We start from the raw sequence: 22,806 nt of genomic DNA, 5'->3' as shown, positions 1-22,806 counted from the left end.
GTGTGATCTGTGTGTGCTGAGTGTGATCTGTGGGTGTGCCGGGTGTGATCTGTGTGCTGGGTGTGATCTGTGTATATGCTGGGTGTGATCTTTGGGTGTGCCTGGTGTGATCTGTGAGCACCTCCAGTGAGTCCCAGGTGTCTGTGCATACCATGTGCACACATGCAGGTGTCTGTGTGCATGCAGGTCTGCACCTGTGCCTGCTGGTCACCTGGGATCAGGGGCCTCACTCCCACCCACCATCTGCTGGCTCACCCTCTTCAGCGCTTCCATCTGGCTGAGATCCCTCCTGCGCAGGCGCACCCAGCGCCGCCGTCGGTGTGTGTAGTACATCTTCTCAGCAGGGACCCAGTGCTTCGGCTTCCGGTCCGGGGGGATGGTGATGCTATACTCCCAGCCTGGGGGAGGGGGAACCCATCACTCATTGCTTGGCAGTTCCCCATCTCTCCTGGGACCATCTCTGAATTTGGGGCATGGTCACAGACTCTTGAGCAGCCACTGACTCTCGGTCCTAATTTGTAGCTTGGAGTGGGGGTGCCTTCAAGAAGTGTCCCGGGGTGGGTGAAATAGCCCAGTGAAGGGCCCTAGCATTCAGCTATCCCCACCAGCATGGCTTGAGAGCCCGCCGGGGATGGGGCTCGCCAGGCTCCACATGCTACCCACCTTGCTCATCGACAGCCCGGTTGAGGTCTGTGGACCATTCCTCATCTTCCCACTTCCAGCCCAGTGGGCACTCAATGTCATCTTTGGGAAGCACCTTCTCCCCATTCTAAGGACAAAACCGAACAGACAAGCAATGAGAGGAGACAGACAGATGTGAGCAGGGAGGCAGAAAAGATACAACTTGACAACATACGTCCTCGAAGTCCCAGATAGAAGGGCAGAGACCCAGAGTCAGTGTCCTGCCACCACTGCACCCCACACTTTCCCTCTGGAAACCAAAGCATGAAGGCTCCGGAGGTAGGAGGGGGCAAGGAGGAACATGCCCCAGCCTCCCCTGAGCCCCAGGTGCCTCCAGAGACCAAATGTCTAGACCCCACCTGCCCCTGAGCGCCTGGTTTACCACATCAGTGTAGTTGTCACTCATGTAGATCCACTGGCCTCCGGGAAGCCGGGTCTGGTTCTCAAACACCTCCTCCACAAAGCTCAGGTGACCGGCGTCCATGTCATGGAGCAGGCTGTGGAGGAGGGCTGGTCAGAGTCTCCACTGGAGAGGCCCCCACCCGTCCACCACCTCCTGGAGAGCACCCCTGCCCATGTCAGCCTCACCCCAACCAACAATGAGAGACATGGGGGTGGGAGGCAAGGGCGCAAGAGACCAAGGCAGAGAGTGAAAAGGAGACCTAGGGACACCCTGGGATAATCAGGGACAAAAGAGTACATCACCCAAGATAAAGAGAAAAGGAGGCCAACTGAAGACAGCAAAAGGAGGATGGGCAGTCGAGACTTGATGGATAGTTGTAAAAATATAAAGTGTTACCAAGTTGTACTCGTAAGATTTGAGTGCTTGACTGTATAACATATTATACTTCAATGTTTTTAAGTAAAAAAAAATTAAACACCACAGAGTTGAATGCCAACCAAACAGGAAAAGGAGAGGAGAGAGAGGCAAAGGCAGGAATAGACATGGAAAAGGACCACATAGATCTGAGAGGGACTGAGAGAGAAAGGACCACTCAGGGGATGTGTGAGCAGTCCAGACATGAGAAGGGTTCATGTGCAGAGGAGGTGATGGGCTTGTCCTGGGTGTCTTGGAGGATGGGGCCACACCCAATGGACACCACACAGAATGGAGGCTTAAGAATAAAGGCCTGGCCAGGCGTGGTGACTCAAGCCTATAACCCCAGCACTTTGGGAGGTTGAGGAGGATCACTTGAGCCCAGGAGTTCAAGACCAACCTGGACAACATAGTGAGACCCTGTCTCTACAAAAAAATTAAAAATTAGCCAGGCACGATGGCACACAGCTGTGGTCCCAGCTACTCAGAAGGCAGGAGCAGGAGGATCACCTGAGGCCAGGAGGCTGAGGCTGCAATGAGCTATGATCATGCTACTGCACTCCAGCCTCCAGACAGAGCAAGACTCTGTCTCAAAAAAAAAAAAATTTTTTTTAATGAAAAGAATAAAGGACTGTCTGACTATCCAAGCCCTTCTGGAAAGGACTGCTGCCTGGCGAGCCTCAGTGCTGAGAAAGTTCAGTGAAGTTCCTATGACCAGTGCAGGAGCAAGCAGAGGGATCAGCAGAGCCCCAGCCTGCCTCCAAAAGGAGGGTGCAGTCCATGGTGGGCAGCCTGGCCTGGCTCTCCCCAGTCCTCCCTGCCCACGACTCACGTCTTCTCCGGACACACGAACCAATCTCCAGCCCAGGTCCAGCCGGCCGAGGGGCGGAAGCTCTCCTTGGGTAGCTTGATCTTGCCGGTGACGTCAGAAAACTTGGGGTAGGTGAGGCCCGTTGTGCCCCAGTTCCCGACCAGGGCCAACTTGGTCTGGTTCTCATACTGGAGGGCCAGGAAGAATGAGACGTGAACAGGGGGCCCAGGCAGCTCCAGGGTGTGGGAGGCAGAGGTGGGGGCTGCAGGCACTCACGGTTTCAGCAAAGACAGACAGCTTCCCCTCAGCAAACTGGTTGAACTCCTTCTCATCCACAGAGAGCCCAAACCACAGCTTGACCCGTATCTGCACTGGCATCCGGGCCCCAGGCACCTTCTCCATCGGATACTGGGTACCAGAGAAGGACAGAAACCCACAGTCCCCTTCAGGATCCAGATGTCTCAACGAGAGCCTGAGGAGGAGTCCTCCAGGGCTGGGTAGACCAGCCTGACACCTTCACTGGGAGTGTCCCCTGTGGAAACGCTTACCAGAATGCATAGAAGGGGAGCATACAATTGAGAAATGCCCACCCCACCCCCCATCCCTCACCAAGATTCCTCGCCATCAAAGGCAAAGGCTACATCATTCCCTTCTAGGAGCATTCTGCAGAGAGGAACCATGTCTAGCCCAGGATCTCTCCTCTCCCCTTCTCCCACCACATCCTCGCTTCCAGTTTCTTCTGGAACAGTGCTTGCCAATGGAACGTTCTATGATGAAAATGGTTTATATCTTCACCATCCAATATGGTAGTCACTAGCCCCATGTAGCTACTGAGCACTTGAAACATGGCCAGTATGACTGGGGAGGTAACGTTTTCGTTTCATTTACTTTTAATTAATGCAAATTTAAATAGCCATCTGTGGCTACCATATTGAACAGCACAGTTCTAAAACTTGTCTCTAAAGGAGACACAATGATACAGATCTGGAAGGAGAAGAAATTAAAGCCTCCCCCTTCAAGTTTAATATTGTATTTCTTTGGTTAGTGTATCATCTAATATCCCTACCCTTTCAAGTGATTATCAGCGTGTCAACCACTGTTCACTGGTCTTCAACTGCTTTTTATCCTGAAACTTTCAGAAGCTCTGCCAAATGGGATAACCACAACAACCCAACATGAAACAGAAATTATTCTCCACAATTACTTCACCATTTGATTGAAACCCAAGGTCAGACATGGCCTGAGGAGCAGAAGCTTCTGCTCTTAAAATTCACATTGTCCCCTAGAGGAGGCAACACATTAAGTACCCAGGCCTAGTGTCATGAGCTCAAAGCAGTATATCCTCTGGGGCAGGGAGCCGCCTGAGCAATGGGGTGGGTTCAGAAAAAGAAAGGGCGGCTGAGGTAAGGTGTCCCACGCTGGTCAGGGAGGCCTGGATCCCTGGAGGAAGAGCCCAGGGCAGGTAGGAGGCTCAGGAAGGGGCAGAGGACATGCCAAGGCCGGGACCACCTCATACTTCCCTCCTGCAGACACAGCCCCGCTTCTTTTGGTTCATCTTCAATGAAGCCTGGAGGAGCCCCTGAGTCCACGTGTCATGCCCCGGGGAAACCTCTCCATGGCTGTTCGCTTAGGCTGTCCTCTCCCCCGGGTGGTTAACTGCCTTTACCCTCCAAACCACCAGCCCCAGGGAGATGGCAGGAATGCCTGACCCCCACTTCCCCCATCCACCCCCGGCTCTCTCCCCTGTCCTCCCCCAGACGGGGCCAGCCTGCCGGACCCAAAATAGCAACAGCAAATAAAGAAATGTCTAGTTTGGGGCTCCTCTCTCTCCCTGCTGGTGCTCATTTTTTCCAACTTTGGTTTAAGTTCAGAAACACCAGTGTTTTCTTGGTCTCTGCTCGCTGCCAACATTTTTGTAGAGCTTGCTCAGGAGCTACTGGCGGGGCTCATAAACTCAGTGGGGAAGACTTCGAGAAACAATTCTATATCTTTTTTTTTTTTTTTTTTTTGCTTGAAACCAGGGAAAATGTTTCAGTTTGCATTTCCCTGAGGCTACATGGACAAGAGGTCAGAACCTGGAGCTCGTCCCCTCCCAGCGAGTCCACCAGGCACGATTCAGCAGCACCCCCGCTACTCTCACAGACAGCCTTCCCGTCAGCCCCGCTCAGATGCGGCCACTCCTTGACTGCCTTCCCTTTTTGCCCTACCAGGCCAGGAACTGGCTTAGGAGGTAGATTCTCAGAGGTTAGGCTCTGACAAGGACAGGAGGTTAGAAGCTAACGGGAAACATGCCCCAGCTGGCACGTGAGCAGGTGGATGGGGGCAGCCTACTGCCCAACACACAGACACACACAGACATAACTTACTCACACAACTGTGTGCAGACATATACTATCCCTGGCCTTCAGCTGGCCTCTAGTCATGGCACGCATAGAGCAGGGGAGCTCCCCAAAAGGAAAAGGGGAGAGGTGGGGAGAGAAACTAACATCCATTGATCACTTATTTCCAGCAAGTCCCATCACCTGTGTTACCTAACTCAACCCTCAAAACCTGTAAAATGGGCAGCCCCACCCACCCTCATTTTACAGATGATAAGACAGCAGGCAATTCAGAGAGGTTAAGCAACCTGCCCAAAGCCACACAGAGCTCCAGTCAACCCTGGCATCCTCTGTGCTACTGAAACCTGTCCTCTCCACACCCCCCAGGGGACAACAAGACGACTGGTCAATATACAAATGCGTCTGGGCATCACTCAGGGGGCTCTGCTCCCAGGTTCGGGCTCGAGGCTAAAGTAAGTCAACAACGACTTCCTGGAAGAGGGGAGGAGGGAGGAGAGATGTGGGGAGGGGGAAGGTCGAGCGCGGAGGGGTTTTAGGGAGGTGGACTAGGCTGGATGAAGACCCAGTGGCTTAGGTCAAGGAGGCCTTGAATGCTAGCAGAGCTATTCAGGGCAAATGAAAAGAGATAAGGAGGGCTGGCGCAGTGGCTCACGACTGTAATCCCAGCACTTTGGGAGGCTGACGGGGGGCGGATCACCTGAGGTCAGGAGTTCGAGACCAGCCTGGCCAACAGGGTGAAACCCCGTCTCTACTAAAAATACAAAAAAAAAAAAAAAAAACAGAGCTGGGTGGGGTGGCAAACGCCTATAATCCCAGCTACTCGGGAGGCTGAGGGAGGAGAATCTCTTGAACCTGGGAAGCAGAGGCGGCAGTGAGTGGAGATCACACCACTGCACTTCAGCCTGAGCAACAGAGTGAGATTCCATCTCAAAAGAAAAGGAGCAGGCCTGCTTCTCAGGGCCGCTCCTCCCCAAGCAGGGGCAGCCTCACTGATAGCCCTTCAAGGAGGGCCCTCCCTTGGGCCTGGGCAGCCATGGTGCAGGGAGGGATCTCCCGCATTATGTCCTGCACACCAGGACCACAGCAGTCTTGGCTCTATGTCTGCACATGAGCCTAGATGGGCTCTCCCCAAGCACCTGCTCACCTCCCAGTCACCCATCCCCAAAGCTGGTGACCCCCCTGGAAAGGAGGAAGAGGGAGCAGGGATGGGTGTTGGAAGAGGAGAAAGGGCAGGAGAAGTGGGGGCTGGTGAGACCAGGGGACACAATTACATGCTCCCAGCTCTCCAGTGGGTCTAGCTTGTGGTGCGCCTGTCCCAAACCCCAGATACCAGCCTTCCCAGCAGAGGGACCCGAGCCTCAAAGTGACTCCAGCTCCAGTCCAGGGCACTGGGGTTGGTGTGGAAGCCAGGTCATACAAGGCCTGCTAGTGCCTGGGAGCTGAGGACTGAGGCCTCCCTATAAAGCACACCTGCCTGGAAGGACAAACACAGCCCCAGGGGTCAGCCCTCTGACATGGCCTGGACCACAGACTCCACCTCATTCACTCCCAGCGCCAGTGATTCCAGCTCAAACCTACTAGGTCCTACACTAGGTGCAGGGGCCTGGGGACTTTGGGGGAGATCGAGGAAAAGGAAAGTTGTTTTACCCAAAGACCTCCCCTCCTTCCAAGACCACAGCCTAAGAACTAAGATAGGTCAAGAACAGGAGGGGGAAGCAGAAGAGGTGGGAGAAAGGCCTTGTGTTGGGAAAAATATGATCATGATTTGGGAAAAAAGAAAACTCACTTTCAGAAAGATTGTCTGCAACTTCCCACAATTCTTGCCACAGTAGTTGGCACCCCGCCGGGAGAAGAGGACTTGGTGGGCGGGCACCCGCTGGTATGCCACACGCTTGTCTCCCTGCAGCATCCAGATGATGATATCCGGCAGGCTGTTCTGGGGCTGAAGAGAGGGCGGTGGTCAGGGTAGGGATGGTGACACACCAGGCCCACGCCCCACAGTCACACCGTGAGCTGACCTCTGACTCAGAGGCCACAGAGGCCTCTCCTCTCCCAGCTTCCATCCCACATGCTGCCCACCCTGGCCTTCCCCCAGACCTCCCAGGGCTGGCCGGTGTCTGGCTTGAGTGGCAGTAAGCCCCCAGAGGACAGAGCATAAGGCGGCCCCCAGCTCACATGAGAAGCCCGCCAAGGTTACTGAGCTGAGTACATCCTTCTGGGAAGAGATACTCCTGCCTGGACCTCAGACCTTACATTCTTAGGTCCTCGCTACCAGGTAGACATTCCCGGGGGCAAACATCAGAGAACGAGATTTGACCAGGGAGGTCACATTACGCCTAGGACACCACCCACCTTCCTCAGTCCCGAAAGCGGGAACAGATCCATGGAAGGTATGCCCTTCCCAGAGGACACACCCTCCTCCCCTAGCAGCAGGATTCCCGTGGCCTGAAGACACTGGACTCTGAAAATGGTGACTAGTCCGGAACAAAACTGCGAGGCCCCTAAGCCCCTCCAGCATGATTGACAAACTGCTCCCAGCTGCACACTCTGGCGAGCAGGCTGATTGGGTAAGGGTCCATTTGCTTCCAAGGATGGTGAGCAAAGTGAGCCCAAGTGGGGCCAGGTCTCCACCCAGGGCTCCTGCTGAGCTGATGCTCCTGCAGCACAGGTGAAGCATGCCCATGCATCACTTCACTGAACCCCAACAGCGAGCCCAGGAGGCAAGACAGGCAGCCCCATTTGACAGGTGAGGAAATTCAGGCTTCGAAAGCTTAGGAACCAATGCAGGTTTTTCTGACTCCAAATATGCGTTCCTAGCCACTATACCAGGGATTCTCAAAGTGTGGCGCCCACAGCAGCAGCAGCTTCTGGGAACTTGTTAGAAATGCATATTTTCAGGCTCTGCCCCAGTTCCATGAGGGCCAGGAACTCGAGGGGTGGGCCCTAACCTGCTTTTCACAAGCCCTCCAAGGGATTCTGATGCACAAGCAAGTTTGAGAAGGGCTCTCTCCACGGGGCCCTTACAGTAACAGCACTGTTCGACCTTAACCCCTTCCAGTCATATCACAATTGATGCTTAGAGTTCAGGGGTCAGTCTGGGCTGAGATTACAGAGAGCAGCCCATGACCAGCCTGAGGGGTTGTTCTGCTGCCACTGTGAGGGGTTGGTCCACAGCTGAGCAACACAGTGTCCGCCAGGGAACCAGCCTGTGCCTATAGGCCCTGCTGACTCCAGGGACCCACATCCCTTCCTGAGCAGCCTCCCTCTCCCCTTCCACAGCTTCCTCCAGTAGCCCCTCTCCTGGCCCTGCCCTTCTCACACTCCTGGGGAGAGCCCCTACCTCCTGCCTGGGAGTCCCACATGAGTCTGGTCAGAGCAGGCAGCAGCGATGTCTGCCCACCACTTGTGAGCAGACCCTTCTCATTCCAGACAAATCCCTGACCTGCCTGTTTGCCAGGGAACGGGGTGGGTGCATCTGGCCACACAGACCTCAGGGGGAGGTTCTGCAGGTGGGGAAATAGTTTCCCAAAGACAAACCAGAGCCGGTCCCCTCTGATCAGATACAGCAAAGCTCAGAGTTACTGAAAATGTAGCCTTCTTGCACCTGGGGCTCAGAGGCATCCAGGACAACAGGAAACAGAGGGTCCAGGCAGGGGAGGTTGTTGGCCAGGTGCAGACAGGCACTGGCTGGCAGGAAGAAGGAGTCGGGAACCTGGAGAAGCAGGCCCTGGCACTGAACCTAGAACCAGGCACCTGGATTCTGGTTCCAGCTCTGTCTCTGACATACTTTGGCAAGCAGAGGGCATTTATTAGTTACCTATTGTGTGCCAGGTTCTGTGCCAGGCCCATAACACCCAGTATCCCATCACACCCTCTCTCTTCCTTCTACAAATTGGTCCATTGAGGTTCAGAGAGGTTAAGTCACCTGCCCAAGGTCACCCAGCAATGGAACCAGGGTGGGTAATAATCCAGACATTCCCCTTGAGCCTGCCAGTTCTAATGTTCCAGGCAGCAGGAGAGTAGAAGAAGAAAGGTACCCGCAGGCTTAATTACCTCCTCAGCGAGGGCACGCAGACGCAGGAGCCAGTCCTCAGCCTGATCCAGAGCAGCAGGGAGCTCACTGTGGCCAAGTTTCAGGGCCAGGGCAGCCTCCGTGATTTGGCTCAGGTGACGGGTGCGCAGCCGGTACAGGTACTCGTCCAGGTGGGTGGCAGAGGGTATCTCATGGATATCACCCAGAGGCTGGCTGTGAGGGACAGACAGATGGAGTGTGCCTAATGAGCCCAGGGCTCCTCCAGGTCCAGGCATGCACATGTGTTGGGGTTCTCACAGCAGGCCCCACCCCCTCTGCCTGCCTGCTGGGTGCCTTCTCCAGCTGGCTCCACAAGCACAGCCATCTCTGTGTGATGTGCTCCATCCTCACCTCCTCCAGGAAGCCTTCCTCACCCATGTCAGCCTACATGCCTCCTGATGTGGAGTCCCCAGCCCCCGATTCCAGGACTGCCAGTTTGGAATCTGTCCTCAACTCCAGTCCGGTGAGTTCTTTTGCACATATGTTCCCCTCTGCCCCACTGACTACAGGCTCTCAGAGGGCCCAGGGGGTCCCGCTCCTGCCCCCTGGATCCTCCTAGAGTAGAGGCCCCAGCGCTGAGTGCCTGCTCTGAAACAAGCCCGCTCTGTGCTGTGTGTCCGCATTCTTCAAGGAAGAAATTTAGGAACCCCTGAAAAGCCACTGCAGGCACTGCGGGGAGGCCAGCAGCTCAGATGTATCCACCTGAGGTGGGATGGGGAGCCACGACAGAATCCTTCCCAGAACCCTCTGTTTTGGGAAGCCTTTGGAGAGGAGGTGGGGGGTACATGCAATGCCAGAAACACAGCCCTGAGCCCTAAGAGGTAGGAAGTCAGGTTTAAGCTCAATCCTGTTTAGAGGCAAAGAACTCTGACCTCCCCTATCCCACAGAGGCACCCTAAAAGTCCTTCATATGGCTCCTCCTCGCCATTCCAAGCCCAGGGGTCGGTACCCACACAGGCGCCATGCAGAAATGCGGCCGAGCGGTCTGTGCACTCTCTAACCAAGCAGGACCCCTCTCCATTTTCCCTGATTGAGGGTATGGGGGCTGCCCTGCCCCCACCCCACCCCCTTCACTCCCAAACAGGACATTAGTCAAACCCGCTCCACCAGGTCTGCTCCCACCACTTGCAGCCCCCCCACCTCCCCTCCCCGCAGCGTCTGACTCCCGGCTCCCGGCTGATTTATTTTTCTGCCAATTTCCCCGAGCTATGCAGAACCAATTACCGCCGGAGCGCAGCGGCACCGCCGCCGCCAGATACACCACTCTGGCAGGCCCTCGGCGCACTACATTTTTCCTGTTATTTTTTTTAATTGAATTTTTAGGGTGGGGGGAGCAGTACGCAAACTCCATCTCGGGAAACTTAAGCCCCGGGGCCTGTCTCAGGTCACGTACTGCACACCCTGTAGTAATATAATATTTACTGCCCCGAGGGTGCCGCGGATGGGCTGCCCCAGGCCGCTCCTCAGTGGTGGAGCGGCATGCTCCGTGGGTAGCGGGGCGGGGTTGGGGGGGCCTGGGCCGGAGCCCTGGGCTGGGGCCTGCCTGGGAACCAGGCCTGAGTGGGCCTGAGGGCGGGGGCAGGCGGGTCTGGAGAGGGATAGGGAGAGCCGAGCCAACCAGGGTGATTTATGCGCCCAGCCTGGGTCGGGAGTCGGGAGGGGCTGCAGTACAGACCACCAAAGGGAGATTTTCATGGAGGCTACAGCCCAGCCAAGACTCCCCAAGAAACATTTAGGACCTGTGAGTGCCACTAACAAGCTGTCTCCGTGCTGTCTCGGCTCTTTCCCTCCTCAGGAAAGCCCAAGGCAGGGGGTACGGAAAGAAGGGGAGACCAGGAAGAGGAGGCTGATGGCGCTCCACCCAGCCCTAAGCAAAGCCAGGGGCCCCGCCAACGCCGGCTGACTTGGAAATTGCAGGTAGGCCCAGCACAGGGCTCAGCAGGCTGAGAGCAGAGTGGGCTGGGCTGCTCCCAAGGTCCCTGCTTGCCTCTGCGGGGCCAGGTGGATACCTGTACCCTGGGTAGTGTCCAGCCTGAAAGATGAACCGGCCTCGGGGCATTCATTTCACTCCTTGTGAGCAACAGCTCTCCCCTGGGCCTGGACTGGATGCTGCATCCAGAGATGAGACCTGGCCCTGCTCTCAGGGGGCCCACAGAAGAAAGATGCAAACAGATCCCTGCCTGAGCAGCCTCAGAGTCAGGATCCCTTCCTGGAGGAAGCGGCTTTGAGCTGCACCTGGCAGGGCCAGCAGGAGTTAGTAAGGCCCAAAAGAGCAGGAAGGGCATCCTGGCTGATGGAGCAGCATGTGCACAAGTGCAAAGACACAGAGGCAAGGGGGAGCCTGGAGGGGTGGGGACGCTGAGGGCCAGACAAACCAACGCAGAGCTTCAGAAGTACAGGGGCTCCATGAGGCAGGTGGTGGGGACAGAAAGGCCTGTCCACCAGGATGAGAGCAGGGGCTTTTCCTGGATGCAGTGGCAGCCACTACAGGGCTGACGTGGAGGCAGGCGTGACACAGCTTGAAGACGATGGGGATACTAAAGGAGGGATGGGAGAGGAAGGAAGGAGGAAGGACATGGGTGAGGCAGAGCCACCAGGGCTGGGGCAGAGGAAAGAGGAGGCGAGCAGTCAGAGCTGGCTCAGGTTTCCAGCGTGGGTTCTGGGGAGCCAGGAAGACAGTGCCGGGAGGTGATGAAACCTGTCTGCAACACGTGTAGCCCCAGACGCAGCACGGAGGTGCTGGCAGGACATCCACGTGGACATGTCCAGCACGTTGTGTTCATAGGTGTAGAGATCAGAGGAGAGGGCTGGGCTGGAGGAACAGAGTGGACACCACCGGCGCTGGGGAAGGGGGAGGCTCCCGGAAGATGAGCCAGGAAAAGGGCTGAGATGGAATGAGGAACACCGATGCTGGAGAAGTGGTCCAGGCTGGCTGGAGAAAGGGTGAGCTGCTGTGGTCAGCTGTGGGCCTGAGTTCGCTCAAGGCCCCCATGCCCAGCTGCTCTGCACGTCGGCTGTGATGGTGCTCAGCATCACACAGGATGCTCCCACACAGGAGAGGGGGTGGAGGAAGCCCTCTTGCTGAGGTGCGGGGCACTAGTGGCCTCAGGTGGAGCTGAGCGAACTGCTCCTGCTGCCTGGAATTCCTCTGCTAGACAGCCATTATGCATTCCCAAGAGGACGGGAACCCAGCTCTCCTCCCAAGCTCCTGAGCTGGAACAAGCATCCCTGCTGGGAGGCCCAGCCACTCGTCCAACCCCGGGAGAGTGACTCAAAGGGGCCAGAAGTGTTTTTAGGCAGATCCTCCAAGAGCAGAGCCCTGCAGAGGTCACTGAGGGCAGCCAAGGACTCAGGGCCCACAGGTCTCAGATGTCCCAGGCCCCTCAGACCTGCCAAGCTACAAACAACACGGGGGTCATGTGCAGGGCCACGGGTAGAACCCAGAATCCTGGCCCACCCACCTCACCCAAAGTGGTGCCAACGTGGCACTATGAGTCATCCTGCAGGTGGGGCCTGGGGCCCTGGGGATGCCCTGGGGAACTCACCCAATGGCTGCAGCCACCCCAGGCTGACCGTGCCCGTATGCGCCCCTCCAACCCCATTCTGTCCTCCCACCTCCAGACCACAGGCCAGCTTCCTCACAGATGCCTCAACACAGCCTGTCCCGAATGCCTCACCTCCCCCTCAACTGGCTCCTCCTCCTGCTGACCCTCTCAGAGCACGGCCCCCATGCCCACCTAGCCACCCTGGCCAGGACCAGGGGATCATTCTGAACCTTCCTGTGGCTCCCACATTCACCCCATCAAGTTCTGTCCATTACAGAGCAGCACTGCAAGGGGGTTCTGCCACTCACTAGGTGTGTGAATCTGGGCAAGTTAATCAACCTTCTTCCCTGTGCCTCAGTTTCCTATCTGTAAAACAAGGGTCATTTACTTTTTTTTTTTTTTTTTGAGACAGAGTCTTGCTCTGTCACCCAGTCTGGAGTGTAGGGGCGTGATCTCAGCTCACTGCAACATCCACCTCCTGGGTTCAAGCAATTCTCCTGCTTCAGTCTCCCAAGTAGCTGGGATTACAGGCACCCGCCACCACACATGGCTAATTTTTGTATTTTTAGTAGAGATGGGGCCAGGCTGGTCTTGAACTCTTGACCTCAAGTGATCTGTCCGCCTCAGTCTCCCAAAGTGCTGGGATTACAGCAGTGAGCCTCCACACCCAGCCTACTTTCTACTTCATAAGATTTCATGGTTGGTTAATAGCAGAGACCCTCGGGGCCACCCAATTGGGCAACAGCCTCTCCTGCCACCTCCCCCACCCAGGAGGCAGCAGGCATTTCAGGCTTCTGTGCTTTTGCCTTGGCAGTCCCCTCTCCAAAGGCTAACTCCTGCTCCTCCCTCAAAGTCCACCACAGGCATCCCCTTCTCCAGGAAGCTTCCCTGAATTCAGTTAGTGGGAATGAGATGCACCTGCTTGGAGCTCCTACAGTGCACCTCTAACTTCCTAACAGACTTTACCTCCTCTGCCCATTTTTTGCATCCCACCATCCCTGGAGGGCTGAAGTTGTACCTTTGTCAGTATGCTCTGGGTGTCTGGCACTGAGCCTGCCAGGCTTCAGGAAGGTTGGGGGAAATGGGTGAATGGCCTGTCTGGAATTCCACCGCTGGGCCGGGAGCATTTCTCTGGGGTAATATTTTGATAAAGATATACTTCCTAACTGAACCATAAACAATAGAAGGGATGCTGCATCAGTGGCCATGGTTATCAATTCTCTGATGCGTTCAGCAGGGCTGTACAGCCATGCTGAGGGAGGGGTGATGAGGCGTATAGGGGGCATAGAATACATTTGTGTATATTCACACATTTGCATATATTAATCCCGTGGAGAGCAGAGGGGCGACTATTTAAGTCCATTTAACAGCTGAGAAAACTAAAGTCCAGAGAAGAGAAGCTTCCCAAAGTCACAAAGTCAGATAAAGAGACCAGGAGCTAAGTCTCCTGACATTTCTTTTTCTGAGCAATAATTATGCTACCATTTATTAAATCTTTCCCAAGGGCCGGGCACTTTGTTTAGAAGATATTATAAAGTAGTTATTCTTCATGCCAGGTTGAAGTTGAGAAAACCAAGGGTCAGAACCCACGGGTGGCCCCCCAAAACCACATGGCAGTGGAGGAGATGTGAGATGCCCCCCTCTGCTGGGCCTCCACACCCCGGGCCTTCTTTTCCTGAAGTCGACAATCAGCCGTGTCAATAGAAGGCTAAACAGAAACCATGATCCCCGACATGGCCTTGAGGGAACGAGGGGCGCCGTCACCCCACCCCCCAGCCAGCTCCTCCTGGAGATTCCATCAGGGAAATAAGAGGTCGGGGATCAGAGACACAATGCCCCCCATTCAGGTGAGCCGGCCGCCGGGCCCGCAGCTGCCGCTGCTGCAGGGAGATTTATGACCTGCTCTCAATGTCACCTTTTCAACTCCTGCGCTGGCTCCACCACCTTTGGACTCAGCACGGGCTGGACTGCTGGCCAAGCGTGGCTGGGAGACGTGCCATTGCTCACCGCCACACACGAGCACTCCCAGCGAAACAGGCCCAGTTGAGCCAGGAGAGGAGGGCACCAGGGGCGCCAGGTCCCCCCTACCTGCAGCCTGCGATGAGCTCATCCATCATCTGAGCCACCAGTGAGTCCACGTCCTCCGTGGAGCACTGCGCCTTCAGGGCCAGGTGGACCTGCTCCAGGCCAGCTTCCTGTGGAAGGGGCAGGCAAGGGTCAGGTGTGTCACCACAGGGCAGAGGGTGCACGCTGGACCCAGCCCCTAGGCCCTGTCACTGCTACTGAACCAAAAAGGAGTGAACAGTTAGAGGAAAGAAGGCAGAGCCCAGGCCCAACAAACCAGGTTCTATCCTGACTCAAGAACCTTCCAAGGCTGCCCGTACCCAAATACATCCAAAGTCTCGTACCTGGAACCCCAGCCTCACATGTAGTCACAAGGAGCTCGGGGGCGGGGGTGGGGGTTCTGCAGACTTGGAAAGAACTTGATGGCTTCTGATTCCTCCCTGCCACCCTCAAAGCAGGCCTGGCTTCCCACAGGTGAGTGTCCCTCTCCGAGCCTGCTCTGGTTCCCCACCTGGAACCCTCTCTCCTTTCCAGATTCTACCACCCTATGAGGCTTAGACTAAGAGCACCCTCTTCCCAGGAGCAGTCCCGCCACCTCTAATCACAGGAACCTCCTTCCTCAAACTCCCGTGGCTGCTCATTCCCTGTGCTGCCTCCCAGGGAAACAGGCCCTTACCAAGCTTTTCTCCAGCCCTCTCCATGGGGCCTCAGCCCTGAGCTGAGAGGCCAAGGACTGTCCCTCAGCCCCCCACACGCCCCTCCCCACCCACCGGCCTTCCTGAGCAAGGACGTGTGCTCGGGATTTGGACTACCGGTCTAATAGAACTGGAAAGAACATGGTCCCTGCCCTCTTGGAGTCTGGAGTCTTGCTGTGAGCCAGTGATTGGCCCAGAAGGCAGAGTCTAGAGCTGTATGGCATCAACTCCACGTTCTCCCCATCTCAGCACTCGCTGGTCTCCTCTTTCCTCTAGAACTGCCAGTCTTTGGGAAGGTGGGGCCACCATGGCCTCCTTCCCTTCTCTGTCCACCTTTCCTTCAAGCCATGCTCACCTCCCCACCCACAGATATGCCCAGGCCTCTCCAGCCCCGCTTCCCTCCACCTGCTGATCCCAGCATGCTCCTGCAGTAGAGCCTGCACCTGTCTCCTGCATTTTCCCACCAGCTGTCCCCATCCACACCACAGAAACCCCTAGAGCCACTGCCAGGACCATCAGCTTCCCACTCAACCTCCTCACCTCCCTTGGCCTCTACACCTCTGCCCACCTGTGATTCTCCTCCATTCTGGCCAAGTGCCAGGACTGCAGCATCCAGCATCTGTAGGGGCCTCCCCAGATGTCCCCTCCTCACCCCCAAAACAGAACCTGACCTCATATGCTCTGCTCTTCTCCCCAGCTTCCCAATTCCCCAGCCACCTGAGTTCCTCCTTATAGCCCTTCCTCAGCCCCAAATCCAGTTGGCCACCAAGGCCTTGTAGCTCAAGTCCTGGAATTTCCGCCCCCCGCCCGAGGCCATCTCCTTCCCAGGGCTTGGTCACCCTCCCTCAGGCTCCTGCAATGGTGGCCTAGCTGGGTTCCCACCCCCCATCTGCTTGCACTGGACACGGCCCCCTCGCTGGCCTATGATGCCTTCCTGACGCTCCTTGGCCACCCTCCCTGCTCTGAGCCCAACATCTCTCTGCCCCTGGAGTGTCACCTGTACCTAAGTTTAGAAAGCCCTGTATGAGAGGCACAAGTGAGCCTATGCCCTCCTTTAATAAACTGACTCCCTGAAGACAGAGCCAGCTCCTTGTTCACCTCTGGCCTCTAGCTTCTGGCTAGAAGTTTCTAGCATAAGCCCTTGCGTGCATTAAGAGTCCGAAGGCCTATAATGAGTAAGTGAGCGAGAGCAAGGCCGTGCCCTGCTGCGTGACATAGGTTTTCTTTCTGCTCCCTTGCCCTGGGTCCCACTGCACACTGGAGCTGCCTCAGGTTGCTCGCATCCCCTTTCTCCTCTTCCAAGCGTACAGGACAGGACCACAAGTCTGGTACTGCCAAGACACCGAGGACACCAACCACGAAGGTTAGTAGGCACAGCCATGTGTCAGTGTGTGCACCAGTGGATGGTGGTCTGAGACGCCCCGTGCAGCGGGGTAGCAGGTGCATGCACAGGCGTGTGCAGCTTTGGGCACGTTGTCACTCACCAGCCGGTCAGCAATCCCAAGCAGCTGGTTCTGAGTCTCGATTCTGTGGCTGATGTCCTCCCAGTAGGATGACAGCACCACCACAGGTTTCACGTTGCCCCAGGGTAGGTAGTAGTAGTGGCACCCTGGAATGGAGAGACAGGCCTGAGCACTGTGCCAGGAGCGGAGGGCAGGTGGGATGGGGTGCTAAGAGTGCCAGCCTCCTGGGCACTCCAGGGCTAGGACTGGCAGAGCTGGGAAGGGGACCACACGTGGGAGAGAGACAGGCACCTGTTCACCCTTCCCATCTAAGAACTCTCTTGGACACACGTGGAGTGACCCGTGTTGCCCAGTGTCCGAAAGAGGTGCCTGAGCTCTCTGTGTGAGTTGAGCAGACAGCTGCAGCTCTCATTAGGGCTCCAGGGCATGTCAAAACTGAGGAGTTGTTAGAGCTGCCCTGGGAAACCCAAGGCCACACTCCCTAAAATGTCCAAACCAAGGCCGGCAGACTCCTTGAAATGAGCAGGATGGATCGGGGTCAATGCTGACCACAGCTGGTCCCAGGAGCTGCATCTGTGGGCACTAGTAGCAGGGCCCCTCGCCTGGAGGAGAGCAAGGGGACAGCTGGAACAGGTTGGCCAGGGCCAGGGCCTTTGAATAGCCTCCAGCAGCTTTCCGTGGGAGGCAGCTCACGGAAAGGTGTGGCCCCCTGCTCTATGATCCTGTGATCGGGGTCCCAGCCAGGAGCACTGCCTCACCGTCAAAGACTGCACGGCTATACTGAGTGGTGGAGGCCAGCGGCAGGCAGGTCATGTCGAACTTGTTCCCATAGTTCCCGATGCTGACCTCAAACTGGATGGCGTCATCCACATCCTGCAGCATGGTGGCCGAGTAGAAGGCCGCAAACAGGGAGTACTTGCGCCTCCTAAGGTACTTCTGTGAGGAGAGAGTGGGCCAGAGGGTCACAGGAGAAGCAAAGAAAGGCACCCAGGCTAGGGAGGGGACGTGTATCTGGCAGGCCCTGGCCATAGCCGGCACCCAATAGCTCCTGGCTGGACTGACGGGTGGCAAGTAGCCCAAGAAAGAAACAGCATCCAGATTTCATTGCTAACTGAACAAGCTCATTCCAGACCTGCGTGCGTCTGGCCACGTTTCCCTAATAAAAGCTGCTCCTCCAAGGTCAAGCTGCCCCTAATCCAAACCAGCAGCGATGGTACCACCACATCAGCTGAGTGGGGTCTCCCACTGGGCCCACAGGGGCAACCTGGAACTTCTCTGCCATTCAGAGGGGCTAAAGGCTCTAAGCCACCAGGCGCCTGCCCAGAGCTCCTGCCCCATGCCACTCAGGGTCTCCCCCTCAGCAGCCAACTCTGCAGGACACACGGGCTGCCACTGTCATGTGCCTGGGATGAAAGGGTCTCTTTGTCCCCTCCAGGCACTGAGCATAGGGCGGGGACAGGGCAGGAACTCAATCCTATGATTGAGAGAAGAGGGGTCAGACAATTGGGTATTAGGTGAATGTAAACAGTGGCAACAGCTAGCACTTAGTAAGTGCTTACTGCATATGTGTATTAATTTCCTTAATTCTCACAACCATCTTATAAATATATTATTACAAGCTATATAATATAACTTTAAGTATAATATATCCCCACATTCCAGATAGGGAAACTGATGGAGCCTGTAAGTGCTGCAGCCAGACTTCAAACCAGAGCCATCTGACCACTGTGTCTAACAGCTTAAATCACCACACAGACTCTGCACAGCTGCCTCCTGGACACAAGGCCAAGCTCCACCATTTGTTGCTCTGATATATCTGAGCCTGTTTCCTCATCTGTAAAATGGGGATAATAATAATAACAGCAGCCACCTCATGGTGTTGGGAGGAGTCAGTAACAGCAGAGGTGTCAGCAGCACAGTGCCTGATACATGTTCAGTGCTTGTTTGACTTAATAGTTATCCTTACGTTATTATTATAAAATCACATTTCATTTTGCATCAAACTCTAGACTTTTGAAATATTTTCATTTATCTTCTCTGAGCCTCTGATCATCCCTCCAGGGAGGCAGGGGCAAGTGTTAATTTATTCCCACTTTACAGCTGAGACCTGAGGCCCAGAGAGGTAAAGGCACTATGCATGTAGGCAGAGCTGAGTCCTCCCTCTGCCATGACACCTCAAGGCCAGTCCAGTGTGGCCATCCCTTCCCCGCCCCGACACCCAGCTCCCACCAAGAGCCATGCCCCTCACCTCCACCCGGAGGATGTCATCCGCAGGAAGGTCCTCCACCTTCTGCTCACTGTGCTCCACCAGCTTGGTCTCCAGGGAAAGCAGAAGCCGGCCACGATAAGCCACACCTTCCCCCTGCCAGGGAGGTCAGGTCACCAGGAGCAGGGGAGACAGAGGGAAGGAGGGGAAGGAAAGGGGCACCCTCTGGCCCTGAGGTAGCTCATCTCCCAGGCACCCAGGAGGTCCCTGAGCCAACCTCATCTCTCTGCAGATGAGGAAAGCATGGCCCAGAGAGTTCGGGGGATATGACAAGCCACCCAGATGGACAGTGCCAGATGCCAACCCAGAACAAAAGATGAAGAAAAAGAGACAGGGTCTGGGTCCTTCAGGGCGGGGAACATGGAAGGATCAGACTGGCACTCGGGAGAGGCAGCGTCAAGGGGCAGAAGGAGAATTCCCTGAGTGGGTGACTGCCTGGTTGTGGGCCCCCAGGCAGGGTTGGAAGACTCTGCATACAGGCCTGGGCTCCTGAGGGACCTGGGCATCTGGCATCCTGCCCTTGCTAAGCAGGGCTCCAGCCAGCTCACCTTGCCTGTGTTGAGCTCTGCGTAGGGGTCCAGGAAGCCCGTGAACTCTCTGGGACTGCCATAGAGGTTGATGTAGCAGGGCCCAAAAGTGGGGAGGAAGCCCAGGTGGTCATCCACTGGGAGACACAAGTGGCAATCAGAGGGATCGGCCCATTGGGGCTTCCCAATGCTCAACCCAGCCACCTTCCAGCCTGAGCCCACCCCTGACCCTCAGTTCCCCCAACATGCACCCAATGCAACTCCTGTCAGTGTATAAAGACGAATGCCACAAGCGATAGCTCTCGTGCCCTCCCCTAAGTCTCTTTACTCCTCACCATCATGCTGAGATGCAATCATATTTTTATTATTTTTATTAGTCTCATTTTATAGATGAGGAAACTGAGGCTCAGAGATGCAAAGAAACACATGACTACAAGGTGGCAGGGCCCAGAATGGTGTCACCTCAAAGCCCATGCACTCAGCCAGCACACAAAGTTGGGGTTCAAGGCCCTCTACTGCTCGTGCCCCTCCCCAGCCCCACCCCATCAAGTCCTGCATCTGCTCTCCATCCTACACTTCTATAGGCACTGTAGGCCCTGCAGCCAATGGGGAGGACCTAAGAGGTCCCAGAGCCCGGTAACAAGAGAAACCGTCTCCCAGGAGGCCAGGGATGGAGCCCAGCTAGACGTTCCTCCTCCCTAGGGCAGCTGCCAGGCACATACCCCCTGCCCTAATGGCCTTGCCTCATCCCAGAATCTCCTCCACACACACACATACACATTGTGCAAAGAACATTTTTTAACAGAGCAGGTCAGAGCAGAGAGAATTACACTCCTGAAGAGGGGAAATCTCTCCACATCCTTTCCATCCTTTTTTGGAGGCTCTCTTTCGCTAACATCATTTTCCAGCTCACAACTGAGTTTCCCAATGGGACTTTACTGGCCATACCCTGAAAACCCTAAAATGCCACACTGTCCCTTTCAGAGGAATGGGGAAGAGGTTGTTTCCAAAATACCAAAGGTGGAAAGCAGGGCCAGAGACGAGAACCCTCTGGAACGACCCAATCAGTCCACACAAGGATGAGCCAAAGTAGGCACAAAACAAATGGCCTCAGCAGAGAAGTGTTTGAGCCAGACCTAAGGTCATGCACTGCGAGTCCAGCCCCTGCCGAGACCCTAGGGATGAGGGAGGAGCCAGGACAGGGAGGGACCAGAAGGCTGGAGCCTCACCTCCCCTCTCAGCCAGGGGCCACCCCACCTCCTTCAACACCTTCCCTCTCCTAGACCCCAGCACAGACAGGGCACTGGCCTTCAGGAGAGGTGGGAGGCCCAGGTAGATGGGCTAACAGGAGCATTACTAATTATTTGCGTTAATCATCTCAATTATGATTTACCTTGAGGATTTCAACTCCAAGAGTTTTTAACTCCTCTTGGCCTCCTCCTGGCCCTTGAAACACCTCACACTCCCCTTGCCCCACTCCAGACCCCCATGCCTGCCTCTACCCCTCACTACCAGACAGAGGGGTCTAACTGGAGCATCGGCCCAAGCCTATCCCATTTAGGAAGGGTTGGGGAAAATGGGAGGAAATTGGCCCTTAAAGCATTCCAGACGATTTACATGCTCTACACAGGCTGAGAGGCGACAGCAAATGTAAGTCCAGAGACTTACGTTTGTGGGGGAACCTCAGTCCCACCTCAGGCAAATCAAAAACCCCCATGCCTCCAGCACCCTCGCCGCTCTAACCGAAACCCAAGGCCCCGCTCCCCTGGTTGTCCCCAAGGTGACAGCAACGTACGGTCTGAGGCTTTCGAAGGCTTGACGGCACCTGCAGTCTCCTCTGAAGCGTAAAGAAATGGAAAAGGGGTTAGGGTGGGCATGGCTGGGAGAAGTACCGGTTACATGAACAGGCTGTGGATGGAGAGCTGGCAGACAGACAGATGGAAAGACAGCTCCAGGCTGTGAAACAGATGCAGCCCGAGGCCCCACCCTCTGCCCAGCTGTAAATTTATCATAAACTAAATCATCACGGCCCCTCCAGACGCAGCCCCCAACACCCCATGAGCCCTAGGGGTCCCACTTGGCCTGCCCATCACTCTGTGTGTTCCGTTTGCCGGACCCGAAATTTGATTCAATACACTCAAGGAATAATTCAGAAAAGAAAATGTGCTTTTCCATATGATAGCCAGATAAGTGAGGGGAACAAAGTACAGACACAACGGAAGGGTGGGGAGACACAAAAGGGCCAGAGCTAGGAAGCGAGGCACACCCCACACTCCAAGCCCACAGGCAGGTCGCACTTGGAACCAGGCGCGCTGCGCAGGGACATTTCAAGGCACAACATCTCCACCTAGTGGCCGTGTCCAGAATCACCCCTGAAGGCTCCACGTTGCATGTTCACTGGCATCTGGCTTCTGACACAGGCCGCTTCCAGGGAAGCACAGAGCCAGACGCTGTCCACAAGCTGAACACGCTACACACTTGGGTGTGCCCCTAAATGTTGGTAAGGAATGTCTAGAAATAAGAAAAGCAAGGAAGGAAATGCTCTGGCACACATATGGACTCTGAATCTGTCCCTCACTGCTAGGCAGGTACACAATGCCGCCAAGGAAGCGGACACCCCTCGGTCTTCCTCCACTGTCCTCTCTGATTTCTGCCTCTTCCCAAATCTGACCTTCCCATTCTCCTTCTGCAACAGCAAAGTGTGACGCAGTCTGAGGTCACGTGCCCACCCGGGACGTGGTTGGTGAACTTGCTGATTACTTCCCTTCCTCGTTTACCTTTACCTGTTGCTGTCCTCCAGAAAACACTTCTTTTCCCCTAGCCCTGTGACTGCAGTCAGAAGTCAAGGGTTGAGGAAAACTTTGTGAAGGAAGAGTGCACAAAGACACAGAGAGAAAGAGTGGAGAAGAGAGAAGGCAGCATGGCCGTCCGGAGTGAGGACAGGGCAGAGGCAGCAAGGAGGGCCCAGCCCAGCCCCTCGGCCCTCCTCAGCCAGGCCTCAGCTACAAACATCAGCCGGCAGACACCAGGGCTGCATAAATCATAATTCATGGCCACCTTCATCTCCAAAGCAAGAGGTTTCCTTCCATGGGCAAGCCAGGGCTCTGCTCGTGGGGAGATTTCTGCAACAGCGAGAGGGCCAACACAGGCACAGCTGCAGGCCCAAGGAGAGCAGTGGCCAGGGACCACCGGAAGGAAACAGATCCCATTTTAAGCTCCTTCTAAATGATTGCTAACAGGCCTGGCCTGTTATCTTGGGCTAATGAGGCCAAGGTCACAGTTCCAACCCCCATGTGCTTCTTACAGAGGCAAAGTTGGCTTCCCACCCAGACTGATTTTGAATTCTGGCTGCAGACTGGTGCCCAGCCCAGACGCAGAAGTCCCCCTAATCCCATCGGCCATCTGACCAACACATGCCTCTGGTGGCTCAGAGGACCAAGTGGGTAACTGCAGAGCAGCCTGCCTCCCAACCACACCTTTTCATTAATTCACCCTTTCTTTCTTTTCTTTTCTTCCTTCCTTCCTT

General features: G+C 55.7%; 1 protein-coding gene across 14 annotated transcripts in view; it reads right to left on the bottom strand.

The window, feature by feature from the left end:
* DYSF (dysferlin) overlaps nucleotides 1-22,806 on the bottom strand; it is a 238,535-nt gene that overhangs the window by 120,840 nt on the left and 94,889 nt on the right. For 8 of the 14 annotated variants that reach the window (XM_011980653.1, XM_011980659.1, XM_011980661.1 and 5 more), the window contains 12 exons: nucleotides 19,302-19,417; nucleotides 18,736-18,849; nucleotides 17,246-17,423; nucleotides 16,509-16,633; nucleotides 14,354-14,460; nucleotides 8,702-8,894; nucleotides 6,435-6,590; nucleotides 2,586-2,717; nucleotides 2,331-2,497; nucleotides 1,064-1,178; nucleotides 664-769; nucleotides 256-398 (listed from right to left, as the gene is read on the bottom strand). In XM_011980653.1, the coding sequence (XP_011836043.1) occupies nucleotides 256-398; nucleotides 664-769; nucleotides 1,064-1,178; nucleotides 2,331-2,497; nucleotides 2,586-2,717; nucleotides 6,435-6,590; nucleotides 8,702-8,894; nucleotides 14,354-14,460; nucleotides 16,509-16,633; nucleotides 17,246-17,423; nucleotides 18,736-18,849; nucleotides 19,302-19,417 (1,652 nt within the window). Of the gene's footprint in view, nucleotides 1-255; nucleotides 399-663; nucleotides 770-1,063; nucleotides 1,179-2,330; nucleotides 2,498-2,585; nucleotides 2,718-6,434; nucleotides 6,591-8,701; nucleotides 8,895-14,353; nucleotides 14,461-16,508; nucleotides 16,634-17,245; nucleotides 17,424-18,735; nucleotides 18,850-19,301; nucleotides 19,418-21,075; nucleotides 21,118-22,806 lie in introns of all 14 variants that reach the window. The other 6 variants (XM_011980655.1, XM_011980657.1, XM_011980664.1 and 3 more) reach the window with 1 other exon arrangement.

This window comes from Mandrillus leucophaeus, unplaced genomic scaffold (assembly GCF_000951045.1).
Source record: "Mandrillus leucophaeus isolate KB7577 unplaced genomic scaffold, Mleu.le_1.0 Scaffold216, whole genome shotgun sequence".
In the NCBI taxonomy this organism is placed as follows: Eukaryota; Metazoa; Chordata; class Mammalia; order Primates; family Cercopithecidae; genus Mandrillus; species Mandrillus leucophaeus.
This window is presented reverse-complemented; position numbering and strand designations above follow the sequence as displayed.